General features: G+C 40.7%; 1 protein-coding gene across 1 annotated transcript in view; it reads left to right on the top strand.

Moving 5' to 3' along the window:
- The window catches only part of ANKH (ANKH inorganic pyrophosphate transport regulator), a 97,803-nt gene that overhangs the window by 67,416 nt on the left and 16,506 nt on the right, over nt 1–13,881 (top strand). Inside the window, exons 5-8 of the mRNA XM_054284558.1 lie at nt 434–604; nt 1,195–1,329; nt 4,308–4,400; nt 7,947–8,042. Of these exons, the coding sequence (XP_054140533.1) occupies nt 434–604; nt 1,195–1,329; nt 4,308–4,400; nt 7,947–8,042 (495 nt within the window). The remainder of the gene's footprint in view (nt 1–433; nt 605–1,194; nt 1,330–4,307; nt 4,401–7,946; nt 8,043–13,881) is intronic.

Below are 13,881 nucleotides of genomic sequence, written 5' to 3'. Positions count from 1 at the left end.
TCTGGCATTTTAATTTAACTACCCTCCCCACTGCCCAAAAAACCCCACAACAGTAGGGCTTAGAAGCTGACCCTAGAAGCATGTCTCCAGCCTCAGTGTGTATCAGAATAGCACATTCTCCTGGGAAGGGTGACCCTCAGCCACATGCCTGCTGCCAGACCCTGCCAGACTTTCATGCCAGCCTTCTCCCATTTATGGGTTCTAGTCTGTCACCTGCCCAAACTTCAAGTCCTGTGTCATAGAGTATGAATTTAACTCCTGTTCTTCTCATGTACATGACCAAATCCTGAGGGATCCTGACTAAAGTTTCTGTAGAACTGTAGCCATGCAAGTTGTTGCTTAGTAGGAATCAGACAGGAATCAGCCAGGAGGTGTGTTGGCCCTGGAGAAGCACAGAGACAATTTGTTAATCATCTGTTTGTTTTCTCTGCAGGTTGTTTTTGTAGCCATTTTGCTTCACAGTCACTTGGAGTGCAGGGAGCCTCTCTTGATCCCAATCTTGTCCCTATACATGGGAGCACTTGTGCGGTGCACCACGCTCTGCCTGGGCTACTACAGGAACATACATGATGTTATTCCTGACAGAAGTGGGCCTGAAATGGGGGTATGTCTTCATGCTTGTGGTTTTTTGAACTCAATAATTTTATGTGGATTTTTTTTTTTTTTTTATGTTGTAATACTGCATTAAACCACTGTGCATGAAGGGCCTTCTCTCTGTCCTGCAGGAAAAACATTTTCAGTTTAAGAGGCATGGTGGAAATTATTCCAGCAACAGCACATGTGACACAATGCCTTCCATAGTTTGGATGTGTCTGCTGAGGACCTCCGTACTGAGCTGTAAGACAGCACAGCATGAACTAAGGGAACACCTTACTTCATATGGAAGGAGATATCAAAATTTCTCTTTTTCTTCAAATGTCATATTGTTTTTCATGTAGCTTTGTCTAGTAGTCAGAAAAAATTATGCAGATAGATACCTTATGCATATTTATTGAGATCCATGACACATCTTTTGAATCAGTATTGCTACCATGAGTGAAAATATTTTAGGCTCCTCATATTGAAAATTATTGAAATTAATGTACCAAACTGACAATGGAGGGGAAAAGCAGAAAACCTTTCTCCATGCTTTTGGTCGTGTACTGCATGCTTTCTTCCAAACTCACTTCATTTTCTTTTTATCCTGTGTTGCAGGGAGAAGCTACAATAAGGAAGATGCTGAGTTTCTGGTGGCCTTTGGCATTAATTTTGGCAACTCAGCGAATAAGTAGGCCCATTGTCAACCTTTTTGTCTCCCGGGACCTAGGTGGCAGTTCTGCAGCCACGGAGGTAAGAAAGGCAGTGCTCTCCATTGCTGCAAATGATCATTTCCATGGCATTATCTCTGTGCCTCTCTCCTCAGGCAAGCTGACAAGAAAAAATTATCTTAAGTACATTTCTCTTTAGTGCTCTTTTTATGCTTGAAAAGAAGATTGCCTGGACTCTCACTATGAGCCCTTCTGCCTGGGACCTCACCCTCAGTGAGACTAGTAGAATTTTTTGCTGAACAGTGCCTGCATCCCAAGTTTTCATGCTCTACACGTGGGTACATAGAGTCTGGAGCATTTAGATCCCAGGAATTTTAGGACAATTTACAGTAGTCCCATGTCCTGCTGTCTCCTGTCATGTATACTTTATGGCTGTGCAAATTGAAGTGAAACTACTGTTAACAGTCACTGCATCACACAGAACAGAGACACTAAAAAGTACATATAAAAAAAATTCCCCCTTGGTTGGGATATGAAATGCACCCTGTTTCTCTTGAGGAATTTCAGATTACTCCAGTAAGTCTCCTACAGCTGTTGGGAAGCAGATTTCTGACTGTGGTGCAGAGTCTTTACCAATGCTCACCACAAGCTGACCCATTCTCCTAAGAAGTCTGGGGAATTTCTGCTGCCAGTTTCTTGCAAGGATGTCTAGATGCATATAGCCATAGGATAAACAAAGCTGTAAGATACTAAATTAAAAGAGAAGTTCAAAGAGCTGCTGTAAATTTGTCATACATGATATGGTGTATTTCACTCACTCAGGAGGTGCCAGGGACTGCAAATAAACAGCTCTGAGAAAAGAACTTAGGAAACTTAAAACTTTTACATGTGTGATTCAGGGATCAATCTGTGTGTTAACAGTGGCCTTTGTACAAGGGGAGCCAAAAATTAGCAAAGATAAGTTTTTCATTTCTTGGTGACTTTCAATTTTAGGTGCATCACATTTCATGGCTAGCCAGTTCCATGTTGTTGCTATTAGGATGACTCCAAAAACTCGTCACAGCTGGGGATTTACTGGCAGTTTTACACTAACAGTAATGGTCACATCCCAACTTTCTCTGATTTCTGAAATAATTGCCTTTGCAAAGGGAGGTGCTGACAATACAGATAACACCAGTGTCTGGAGCATCTGTATCCACAGGACTTTTTGCAGGTCCCCTATTCAATAATAGAAGCAGCTTTCACTGTGGGCAGGAAGTCTCTGTGAAGGACTAGGCTGTAACATGTTCATGAGGACCACAAATCCACTTGCACTGTCCAGCCCCCTCTGCTTTGTTGGGACTGCCAGCACAGTTGTGGTAACTGGGCTGCCCCTTTGGTGGTGGCTGTCATAGGGGCCTTTCTCATCTGTCAAACACAGGTGCTAGACATTTAGGAAAATTTTCATGCATGTATGTTGGAATAACACTAATTGAGGAAAAACACTGGGAAAAAATCACTACCAAAATCTTAACACTTTCATCCAAGCAGAATCTAGCATACACAATATGGTAGGGAAATACTTTTTCCTTTAACAGGAACTGTGTCTTTGCAGTCTTTTTGGATTTAACAATGAAAATAAGCAAAATAGCTTTTATATTCCTTACTTGATTTAACCTAGTAAGGTTTCATATAGATGGAAATTCTGATTAAAATACAGTAATGGGAAGGTGTGCAATTAAAAAGGGTACTATCTTAAAATTCCAATTTGTTTTATTTGAACCAATTACTTTTTCCAGGTACATTAAACATTATTAATGCTGTTATTAGCAGGGAAGGATCTATACCACTCTCTTCCTCTCTGTGGATATCATCACATTCCACTCCCTTTTTAAACAGCACAGGGAACAAATTAGCTTGCTACATGGTCCTGTGTTTGTATAGATCTTTTAACCAAGCAAAGACAGCAGTTACATTTATAATGGGAAAATGGGCTCAAGAAAATGTATTTTGAAAATTTGGGAGTGAAACAGAAACAGCAGTAGTTAAAAAAGGTCTTTCTTAACACTACCATTGCCAGATGTAAAATGAATCAGAAATATGGATTGTTACAGATCTGAACCTGCAGACAAAAGGCACCCAAGTACTTTGATTTCTAGAGTTAAGAGAGTCAGGCAGTTCTCAGTTCAGATGCATACTTCAGCTCTGAGGACTAGAAAACTTGGAGTGACAGTAGATTTACAGGTAGCCACAGGAAGAGCTCCTAAACACCCTTCCTACATGAAGGTCATGCATTTGGACTTTTTCTTCAGCAGCCAGAAAAAACACTAAAATATTTCATACATTATATGGAGGGGAGTTTATGTCTTTGATAAACCTCTTGGACTGAACTTATGGGAGAGTAAAAGGGCAGTAACATGTTAAAATTTCAGGTAGTGAATTTTTTCTTATAATAAAAATGTTCACCTGGAATTATTTTTGTCTGGTGTTCATTGATGAGCACCAAAGTGGACAGAGCTAGATTTTTTTGGTCTCATAAGTGCCTCCTGCCTCCAAGCAGTCATATTGATGTCCAAACTCACTCAGCCACTGAGATCCAATGATTTATATATAGTATGCCTTACCTGAAGCTATTTTATTTATGGATAACCAAGTAAAATGTATGTAAATTGAAATTATGTGGTATGATCCAAAACTACTGTGAGCTGCAAGGCATTCTGCTGCTCAGCTATCTGTAGGTAAAATAACTCGGAAGCAATTTGGGAGGAAGGTGTTGGCCTGGTAAGGGGTGCACCACAGCTCAAGTTAACTTATTATCTCAGAGTATCAGAGTGATGGTGAAATGACAAAGTTGACTTAGGTAACTTCATGGCATGAAAAAAATTTCATAAGCTTAAAATGCCAGACCAAATGACTGCCATTTTGATGGTGTTCCTGAAACAAAAAGCTTCCAGTCCCTGGTCTGGTTTTGCATTGTGCCAAGGTCAATGAGGTGATACTGTGGGCAATAGCACCCTGTGTTAGTTTCACTGTTGTGTTTGAAGATTTGAGGTTCATGTTTCTCTCTCTCTCTATTCGTAGGCAGTGGCGATTTTGACAGCTACATATCCAGTGGGACACATGCCCTATGGCTGGCTGACAGAGATCAGAGCTGTGTACCCTGCTTTTGACAAGGTGAGTGTCCCTGTTAGGGCTGTCATAAATACCTCTGGTGCGGTTTTGCATGTGTGGTTCTCCTAGTTCTCTCTGTTTGCTGTTCCACTGATAGGTTTTCTTAAAATCTAGTTAAAATTAATTGGCTTTCAGTGGCTTCAAGCTGTTGTCTGATTTATGATTTTAACCTTAGCTCTGTGTTACAAGGTATTAAGCTGCCTTTTGGATAGATAGGTGCTGTAATTTTAGGGATTAAAAAAAGTTCTCACTATGAGGTAGCTACTCAGGTAATGAAGTGATTTCTCACAAAGTGTCATCACTGAATGAGCAAGCAAGCAAGCTCACATCTCTGCTCTGGATTTTGTGGTATCTCCCAAGTGGCTTTGGGTTCATTTGCTTATGTTAATATTTAGCAAAGAGTGTTTCACAGACTGACACTAACAGAGATAACAGACATTCTTTTAGTAGTACTGACTTAAATGACCAAGGCTATGAAGATTTTTGTTGGTAAATCATGTAATTATGTAAGAATGCAAGGACTGCTCCTGGATGGAACTGGGCGCAGAGCAAAAATTAATTTTGTTTAGTCTCTTTTTTTGCTCTGATTTATGACTGGTACTCACTAGTCCATATATTATGCAAAGAACAATCCTGTCCTGTGACTCTAGAATTCAAATGCCACATTGTCTCCTTCCCTTTATTTACCAATTAGTAACTGAACTTTCTGGTTCCAAATACTCATGAAAAATATGTTTTCTCTGGAATATATCTAACTGGAGCAAGCCCTGTTTAACATCATCCACCATATTTACAAGGAGAATTTATAACCAACACGAAGTCAAATCAATCACAACCTCCTAACCTGCCTGTGTACAACTAAATTGATCTGTCAGATAAAATATCACATGTAGGTTTTCTTGGAGGCCCTGCTGCTCAAAAGGAACTGCAGATGCACACCCAGTGAACTGCTAGATAAAAATAGTTTGAGACAGGAAACTCAGGAGCTGCTAACCTCATTTGATGCAAGCCACAATCAAATGCACTATTGTCAAGCAGTCGTAGCAGCAATTAAGACTCCTAAATTCAGGTCTGATTTAGCTGGTGAAAGATACACTGACAACTGCAGAGGTGACAGGATTTGACCAGGATTTGTCCATTTGTTTATTTCAGTTAAATGGCTTCTCACAGGGCTCTAGTGGGACACTGTGAGGAAGAAAATGCTAGGATAAGGCACAGATGGGTACAGTTTATCTAACTGCTGGAAAAGAACTCATGGGAATTTTAGTTCCATGTGTAAGAGCAATTTGCAATAAAATGTACAAAATTAGGTAGCAGCAGTATAAAGGGTATTTCATCCTGGCAACCATATGTGTAATTGCCTTCGCTCTACTTTTCAGACAATAAATACCAAACCTGAAGCCCACAGTGGGTTTTTGAAGATTGCTGTGAGAATTGCTTTTCCCTTGGTCATGCATCACCTTGTGTCACTGTGCCTTCCAAAAGCTTTGTTTCCTTATCATAAGTTTTTCTCAGAAGAGCCCAAATAGAAACACTTTTTATTTCTGGACCCTGTAAGGTGTCCATTGTGATTTTCAGAAGCCAAAACAGTGTGTTGCACTCAAACTCCCATTTTCTTTTGTTAGTTATTCAGGAGGTTGGCAATGCTGATGGCCATCAGAAGCACACTGACTGATGGGATTTGAGATGCCCCTCTTCAGGGCTTCTACTGGTGAAGTCAGATTATTGTCTTCACAAGGGAAATCATTATCTCTCTTCACATTTGTAAGAGAGATGCAGGGTCCTACTTCAGTCTTTAATGAGACTTTGTGTCCAAAGCAACCCCATGGCCTAGCAGTTACATTCAGGCTGAGGGTTACTACTGACATTTTGGAAGAAAGCGGGCATATGCTAGTTCTGTGCTCTCTGTGCTGTTTTATATGGTGATAATGCCATTGCTCCTAATGGACCCTGCCACCTGGCTCAGTACAGCACCAATTTTGAGATTTGTGAATGCTATTTATCTGATGACTAGATGGGAATTCTTATTGCTCCATAGTGTTTTGTTCTGAGAACTAAATAGTGTGGAAGAGTTATGACCAAAGAGTATGTGGTCAAGAGCTGGAGCAAAGGGCAGAGTACGGCAAGGGCAGGGATAACAGCAGAGAGATACAAACAGATGAGAAAGCTTTTTCTTAGCAGCCCTTTTGGATGGCTTGTTTTGGGTGTGCTTTATTTCTTCTTTGTTATTTTAGGCTTGTTAGAAAGTTGAGCCATGCAGCAAAAAGTTCATTTAAACAGTGGTGAGTGATGTAAGCGAAGCTTATCCATCTGTGAAAATTAACAGCAAAGCAAAGTATTTCTTCAGAAACACAATTAATAGTAGCAGATGCATGAAAAAATGTTTACAGGGAGTTTTCATAACCTGTTCCCAAAATGGTCAGATGGAGTGGCTTCCTGCTTTAGGGTCTGGGTTGCCTACATCTTCAAGCACCCAAACTTCCAAGCAGGTATTTAGGCAGGAACGTGGGGCTATCTAGGTGCAGTTGCTGCACTGATCAGAACAAAAGCCTTAAACTGCAAAATTCCATCTAGCACCTGAATGTGTGTGAAATAATGTACTGTTCACAGTGCTCCACTCCCCAAATGTATCTGCAATAGTTCTATTTCTCCTACAAGTGACCCCAGTAGAGAAGGCTGACTCTGTGACAGGTACTGCTGCTCTACCCCAGTCACATCTAGGGTGTGTAAATGTACATCTCATGGTACAGGTTTTATCAGCATGTGCACAAACTTGTGTATCAAGCAGTCCCAGGGTAAATGCAATAGATGACCTAACAGCCTCTTCCTTAAGGGCTCCTAAAGGTAACCTGCTTTGATATCCCATCCTCTCCTTTCACAGACCATTTAGTTTGGTTTTATGCATTCCCCAAGGGCAATTTTAAATCTTCAGCTTCATTTGCTATATTAGACATTTGGAAGAAGGCTTTTGTTGTTTTAAATAAAACTTTGTTGCCATGTGAGTACAGAGCCCATGTTCAAGGTGGAACATCTAATAGCCCTAATTATGTTCTGTTCATTAAACTGCATTAATGGAGCCAGCTGTTCCAGAAGCTTTGTTTATATTACCTGCTTGTCTAATTGGATCAGTAAGGATGCTTGCATTCTTGATTTGGTACCAATTTGTGGTAAAAGGGAATCAAATCCAGTTTTTCCTGTAAAAACATGCAACAAACATTAAAATAAGGTTTAAAAAAAATCATGTGGTGTTTTCTTAGAAAGAGCTACCCACCTTTTTCAAAACTGAATTTGTTAAATAGGACTTATTATTTGGAAAAGTAGGGAGATTACTCAGCCCTCAGTGACCATAGCAGCAGTTGTTGTCAGTTTAAGCAGAAAATGTTCTGTAGTGGTACAAAGTGCTCAGAAAGCTCCAGGTTATAAAGCAAACAAGCCAAGTCAGACATGGACAGGACAGACAGTCAGGTCCAGCACATGGCCCTGGTGCCAGCAGCTCCTGGTAGTCTGGAGCCAGGCTAATGCTGTCTATCTCTCTCTCTCTTGCCCTAGAATAACCCCAGCAATAAACTGGTGAACACCAACAGCACCGTCACAGCCACACATATCAAGAAGTTCACTTTTGTCTGCATGGCATTGTCCTTAACGGTAAGAAACCTTTGTTCAGCTCAGTGGTTTTTGTCTCAACCAGAAAATTGCCTCCTCTACCTAATGCTAAAAGCACTAGCAGTTTAAGGAAGGTGAGTTGTCTTGTCTTGTGAAGCTGTGTTGCTTTTATCTGGAGAAGGGAGTGTGATCATAGTATTGGAGTAACAAGAAAATCAGCTGTCATTAGCTCAGGCTAGATATCAAAAAGGTTGGAGTTACTCCACTTTATTTTCACTACTTTTCATTTCAAATCAGCATCCTGTGCAAAAAGATATCAGAGAGCTGCTTTTCTTTTCATGTCTTTTTGTTTCTTTTTTAAAATGAACAAAACTTAATGTAGCCAATGTGTCAGGAACACAAAAGAATGCATTTGTGTCACATGCAGTGGGATGGCAGCCTGTCCCTGGGCATTTTTCATGTACTGTGAATGGTGAGAAAGGCAGCATGGATTGACCCTGCAGTAGCTGCTCCCTGCTGCCTCTCCTGGCGCTGGGTTTTCATGTTAGGGTACTTTGGTGCACATTTGTTCTGTTTGCTCTCAAGAGTAACTAAAAAGGGCAATCTCGGAGGTGGTACTGACTAAAGGATCTAAATCTGTGTCATTTCATGGGGATGGTTTTCAGGGAGAAATTTTGCTGAGCCTGCCATGTTTCAAAACGGCCAATTTGCACACATAAATACAGTGCATTTTCCCCAAGAACACTGTTTCTGCAGTCTTCTTAGCAACAAACAGGCAGTTGTGGAAGAAAACTGCAGGTGGTAGGAATAGCAAATAATGGAGCATTGCATGCTTTCCATGGGGTACCTGGGTGCTTTGGAATTCTCTTCTCCCTATATTCACAAAATTCACTATTGAGTATGGTAGTGCTGACAGAATTTCTCTCTCCCCTTCATTTTAGTGTAGAACCTTTATGTCTGAGTTGCAAGTGGTTTATGCATGAAGAGAAACTAATTTACGTCAAAGGAAATGTTACAGCACACAAGCCAGAAATGTTTGTAACCATCTCCACCCCACCTGAGAATGTGGGACACAGAATTCTGTGTTTTTTCACAGTTGAAAAGGAATCAGTTCAATCCACCCATAGCTGAATTACGTTTCTTCTGTTCTTTGTTTCCTATACTTTTTCCCTAAATAGCTACAACTGGCCACCGCCAAAGACAGAATTGTATGAACCAATGTGGCATCTCCTCTGTCTTTTAGTTTCCTTAAGCTTGACCTTTTTTCATGTGGCTCTTGCTCTAACTTGTATTTCCTAGAGCAAGAAACAGACATATGCCTCCACTGAATTGGCCATTGTCTGGAGACTTTCCATGAGACCCTAGCTCTCGTTATCTACCATCACATGCCTTGAGGTTTTCTTTTGTGTCCTGTTCCAGACCAAAGTTATGTTCTCTAGAGTTGGAGCCTCCCTCAAAGTCTGTGTGTTGTTACAGATCCACAAAGGGGAAAGCTTTTCTTGTCCTAAATTGTTCTGAGAATACTATTTCAATCTCAAGAGTTTTCTCTGAACTGACTGTATTATTAATCCCCCATGATATTTATCAGGTTACTCTGATTCTGATAGATTACAAGCTTTTCACATTACCATCACTATCCTCTTCAGAGTAATTTTTAATTACCTCAATTAGCTTTTGTTTTGTGACTTCCTGGGATTTTGTATCCAAAAGTTCTCATTTTGCTTTCAAGGACAGTTCTTTCATGAGCTCATCATGAGAGATCTGCCCGCAATGAAATTCCAGAAACACTTTTGAGGTCCATAGCTTTTCCTGTCCCATTTCTATTTTTGCCAGCTAGTGACAGATTCTTAGGATTGCTTGTCAACAGACAGAGCAGAAAAATAGACATGAGCTCTAAAGATTCAGCTGTATTCAAAGGCATGAGCCTGCAAATGCTTCAGCACACAAACTCAGCAGATGTTGGGATGGCTCATGTTAATCTGTGCCACAGGCTCTAAGGAAGTAGACTTCAAATTTGCCTCTGTTGTGGCCAGGTGAGCTCCCATGGCCATTGGTGATAGCTGTGTTTTTATCCAGGGGCTCTACTTCAACAAATGGCAGACAGACTAGTGACATCACCATTGGTACCATCTTGTTCTTTCAGGTCAGAGCTAGGGGCTCCCAGGCTGATAAGACAAAACAAATCCAGTACTTAAACATGTAATGTAAGGGCATTTTCCAGTGGATGATCTGTAGAAGGATTCCAGTAGATGTAAAGATAAAGGAAGTCCATTAACCACTCGAAAAAATAACAGTGAAGCTTTAAGTACAAGCAGCAGCCCTGCAGGGAAGCACCTTTCCAATGTAAAACCTTGGGAAGCTTTCAATCATCAAAGACATCCTATTTCAATGGAACTGGGAGAAAAATGTCCTACCTCCTTCCACAGACCAGTCATGCCTGCACAAGAAGTACTGCAATCCTACTACTGCAACAGAAGCACCTTGTCACTGTTGGTGGTAGTGACAGTATTAGGTCAGAGTAGAAAAAAAAGACACAGTTTTGTTAAGAAACATAACTTCATGGTTTGTTTAAATTCTCATGGGATCTGAAAGGCTGCACCTGAACCTTTCCAGGCTCACTTTGCAACATGAACATGTGCTCTGTCAAGGATGATCATAAGTACTGTCTCATGGCTTTGAAGCTGCTATTAATGCTAGGGTATTAAGGCTGCTTCTTCAAAAAATGAGAATTAGTTGTGTTGCTCAGTAAAAAATGTGTAGACAAGCTGTTTTATTTAAAGGCTTTAAGTAGAAGGCATTAAACTCCTGATAGGTAAGACAGCTGCTGTGATTAGTCACACTGATGTGGTTTTTGTTGTAAGTGGGGATTCCTACCAAAGCCCTGTTTTGTGACTGTGCAACTGAATGTGGAATTTGTGTAGCAGAGGGAAGAGACTCAGCTGTAGAATTTTTTCCATACAAATAAAGGACCATTCTGATTTTAAAAAGTAAGTCGTGCTTGGTAATTTGCATGCAGTTTAAAGGGTGTCCATAATGCTGTTTGCCATTATCTGTTACTTCACTGCCAGTAGGCACTTTGGGAAAAATTCTTCTTTCCATATAGAAGCAGAGATGCTGCTCCAAATGCCAATGTTGCTGCCATTGCAGATCAGGCTGTTGAAGAACTAAACATTTTGGTTCAGTGCTGTTTAGATGGCCCTGCAGATCACCCTGAGGTTGCTGCACAGTTGTAAACTAAGGGAAGACACAGACTTAACAGAAAAGTGGTACATCTGTAGCCCATATCCCTTTGGCTGTGGGATGTGTCAGCCTCAGTACACTGCAGAAATCCCAAAATAATTTGTCTGGGTGCTAATTTACTGCATTTCTCCACTGCAGCAAAGGTTTGCTCTGTCAGGGGAGACACTCCCTCACATATGAGCTGTGCATAGAGGGGCAGGCTCTGTGAGGAGCAAGCTACTCAAAGGAACCTTGCCATACACAGGGGAGTAATAGCAAACAAGCTGTGCTTTAGCAAAATTCTATTTCATAGCATTCTAAGAAATTCTATTTCTTAGAATACTGGTAGTGTCTCTGAGCTTGGATACCAGAGTGCAAAATTCAGGGAATTTTCCAAGGCAGACTGTGATGGGGCACAGATATTGCCAAATTACCTTTCTCTCTCTTTTTCTCTTTTTCTTTCTTTTTTTTTTTTCTTTTTCAATTTTCTCCCCATTTCCCAGCTGAGCTGTATTTTAAGCCTTCTGTGATGACACAGAAGTTGCAGTCAGTTAAGATCCTTTTCCCTGGCTAATGTTAGCTGCTGGCAGCCACGTGATTAGTGTTTGGTCATCTGCCTCTGAACTGCAAGGCTTTGCAGGCTGATTTGACATCAGTTGTTAGTGCTGCTGTACAAAAGTGGCATTCCTGCAGCCACTGCAGCCTCACCTGTGTGGCCACAGCTGTGCCCTCTCACATGTCTGTGTGTGTGCCCTGAGCTGAGGGGCAGCCATCGATTGTGCAGGCAGCACTGGGAAATGGGACAGTCAGCTCTCCCAGGGGACTGGCAGCAGTAGCATTCACATCTCAGAATCATGCTGGAAGGCAGGTCATGTCTTAGTTAACACGAGGTCTGAGCACTCTCATTAAGTAGCTGCCACTGGGGTAAAAGCACAGCCAGCACCAGCTCAGTGTGGCTGGCAGCAGGTCACTGCATGGGGAACAAACAGGGTGCTGGTGAGAGAAAAGAAAGCAGCTTCTCAGAGAGCACTGTGGAAGCTCCCCAGCTCACCAGCACTGAAAGTGACCCTGAATAGTCTGCACTTACTTGTTCATCAATTCTTACAGCAGTAGTTCAAGAACTGCAATTTGATTCAGCTTTGTCTCCCAGCAGCATCAGCTGGAACAGGCCACAGTGGTTTTTGGGATACAGTTCCAAACACCAGCTCCTGTTTCTGCATGGTTCATGTTAGCTGAAGTGTTAGCAACACACGTGGCCCGTTATCTTCATATTCTCTAGTGTTCTGTGGATTGCAACAGGTTTTCCCTTCCCCAGTACGACAGGCTCAAGGTGCCTGGGTTGTGTGCACCACACCATGTTCATCCATCTGTCACCAAGCTCATGTACAGCAGGAGAGCTGCACAGTACCTCTAAGTTTTAACATGTGTTCTATTAGAAACAGCTCGAAGCTCTTTCCAGCTATTTAAAAGGAATTTCAATCCTGCTTTGCTTTTTTTTTAATGAACATATGGTTATGGACAATTGGGGAAGGTAGCAGTTTTCATGAATAAAGAGACTGATTAAGGGAAGAAACTAATTGTATAGAATACTGTTTTATATTTAATTAGTAAACACTGCTTAAGAATCAAAATCCATGTTTTTTTGATGTTCAGTTTTGCCCTGTGGTTTTTCATTCCTTTCTATTCCAAAAGAACGAAAATAAAAGAGAGTGCAGAGAAAGTGTTCACATTTACACTCATATGTGTGTGATTTATGCAAGATTTATACATTTCATATTTACTTGTTACAAACATACTAATGAAAACTTTAAATCTCTTTAAAAAATACATAAAAAGAACCATCACCATGAAGTTCCAATGAAATTGAAGGTTCAGGCACTTAAGCTGAACCGATTAATGTGCATTGTGTTGCTGTAACCAAATTCAAATTCCAGGTCACCTGCATTAGATTTAAATCTCAGTGAAAGTTTAAATGCAATGTACGTAGGAGCAGACAGCTGGTCAGTTTACTGGCTCATATGCTTAACCCTGAGAGTTGAGTGTGTGTGTGTGTCAATACATGTCAAAATGTCAGCTACTTTACAGTCAGGGTTGGTTTACTGACTCCTCAATTATTTTGCTCATAATTGAGGAGTCTAATAATAACTTTAAAATGTTTCTAATACTAGTAAAATTATTTTCTATTTTACTTGTCAGGTAATCTTTTAGATTCTATAAATAAAAAGCTAGATTTTTTTTTTTAAATAGTGTGCAGTGTTTAAATTCATAACTTGTTCTTTTGGTGGAGGATTAAAAAGTACTGATTTCTAAGGGCTCCTGCTGATGAGCAACTCTAGTTTGAGGAGTTACTACTGGCAAGTGTTGTTTCTTTCATCTGCTGGTAGTTATCAGTCCCTTAGGAGGAGCAGCACACAGACATTCTGTCAGCTCTCCAGTGATTATAGCTTGTAGCACAGCAGCATAAACTACCATCACTTGGCACTTGTATTCATCTCACAGATTAATGGATAATGTATGTACCTGATAAGCATGTCATCATAGTACCATTCTAAGTGAAGGTCTTATATAATATCATAACCATCAGAAGGTTTAAGCTGCAGCATTTAACCTGTTTGCTTGTGTATCTTTTATTTCCCCCCAACCATGGGCAAAAAAAGAGGGA

The sequence above is a fragment of the Melozone crissalis genome, unplaced genomic scaffold, assembly GCF_028551555.1.
Source record: "Melozone crissalis strain CALT ecotype California unplaced genomic scaffold, PUWL_Pcris_2 ptg000042l_1, whole genome shotgun sequence".
NCBI lineage: Eukaryota > Metazoa > Chordata > Aves > Passeriformes > Passerellidae > Melozone > Melozone crissalis.
Note: the sequence above shows the minus strand (reverse complement) of the source record. Positions and strands in the feature narration are given on the sequence as shown.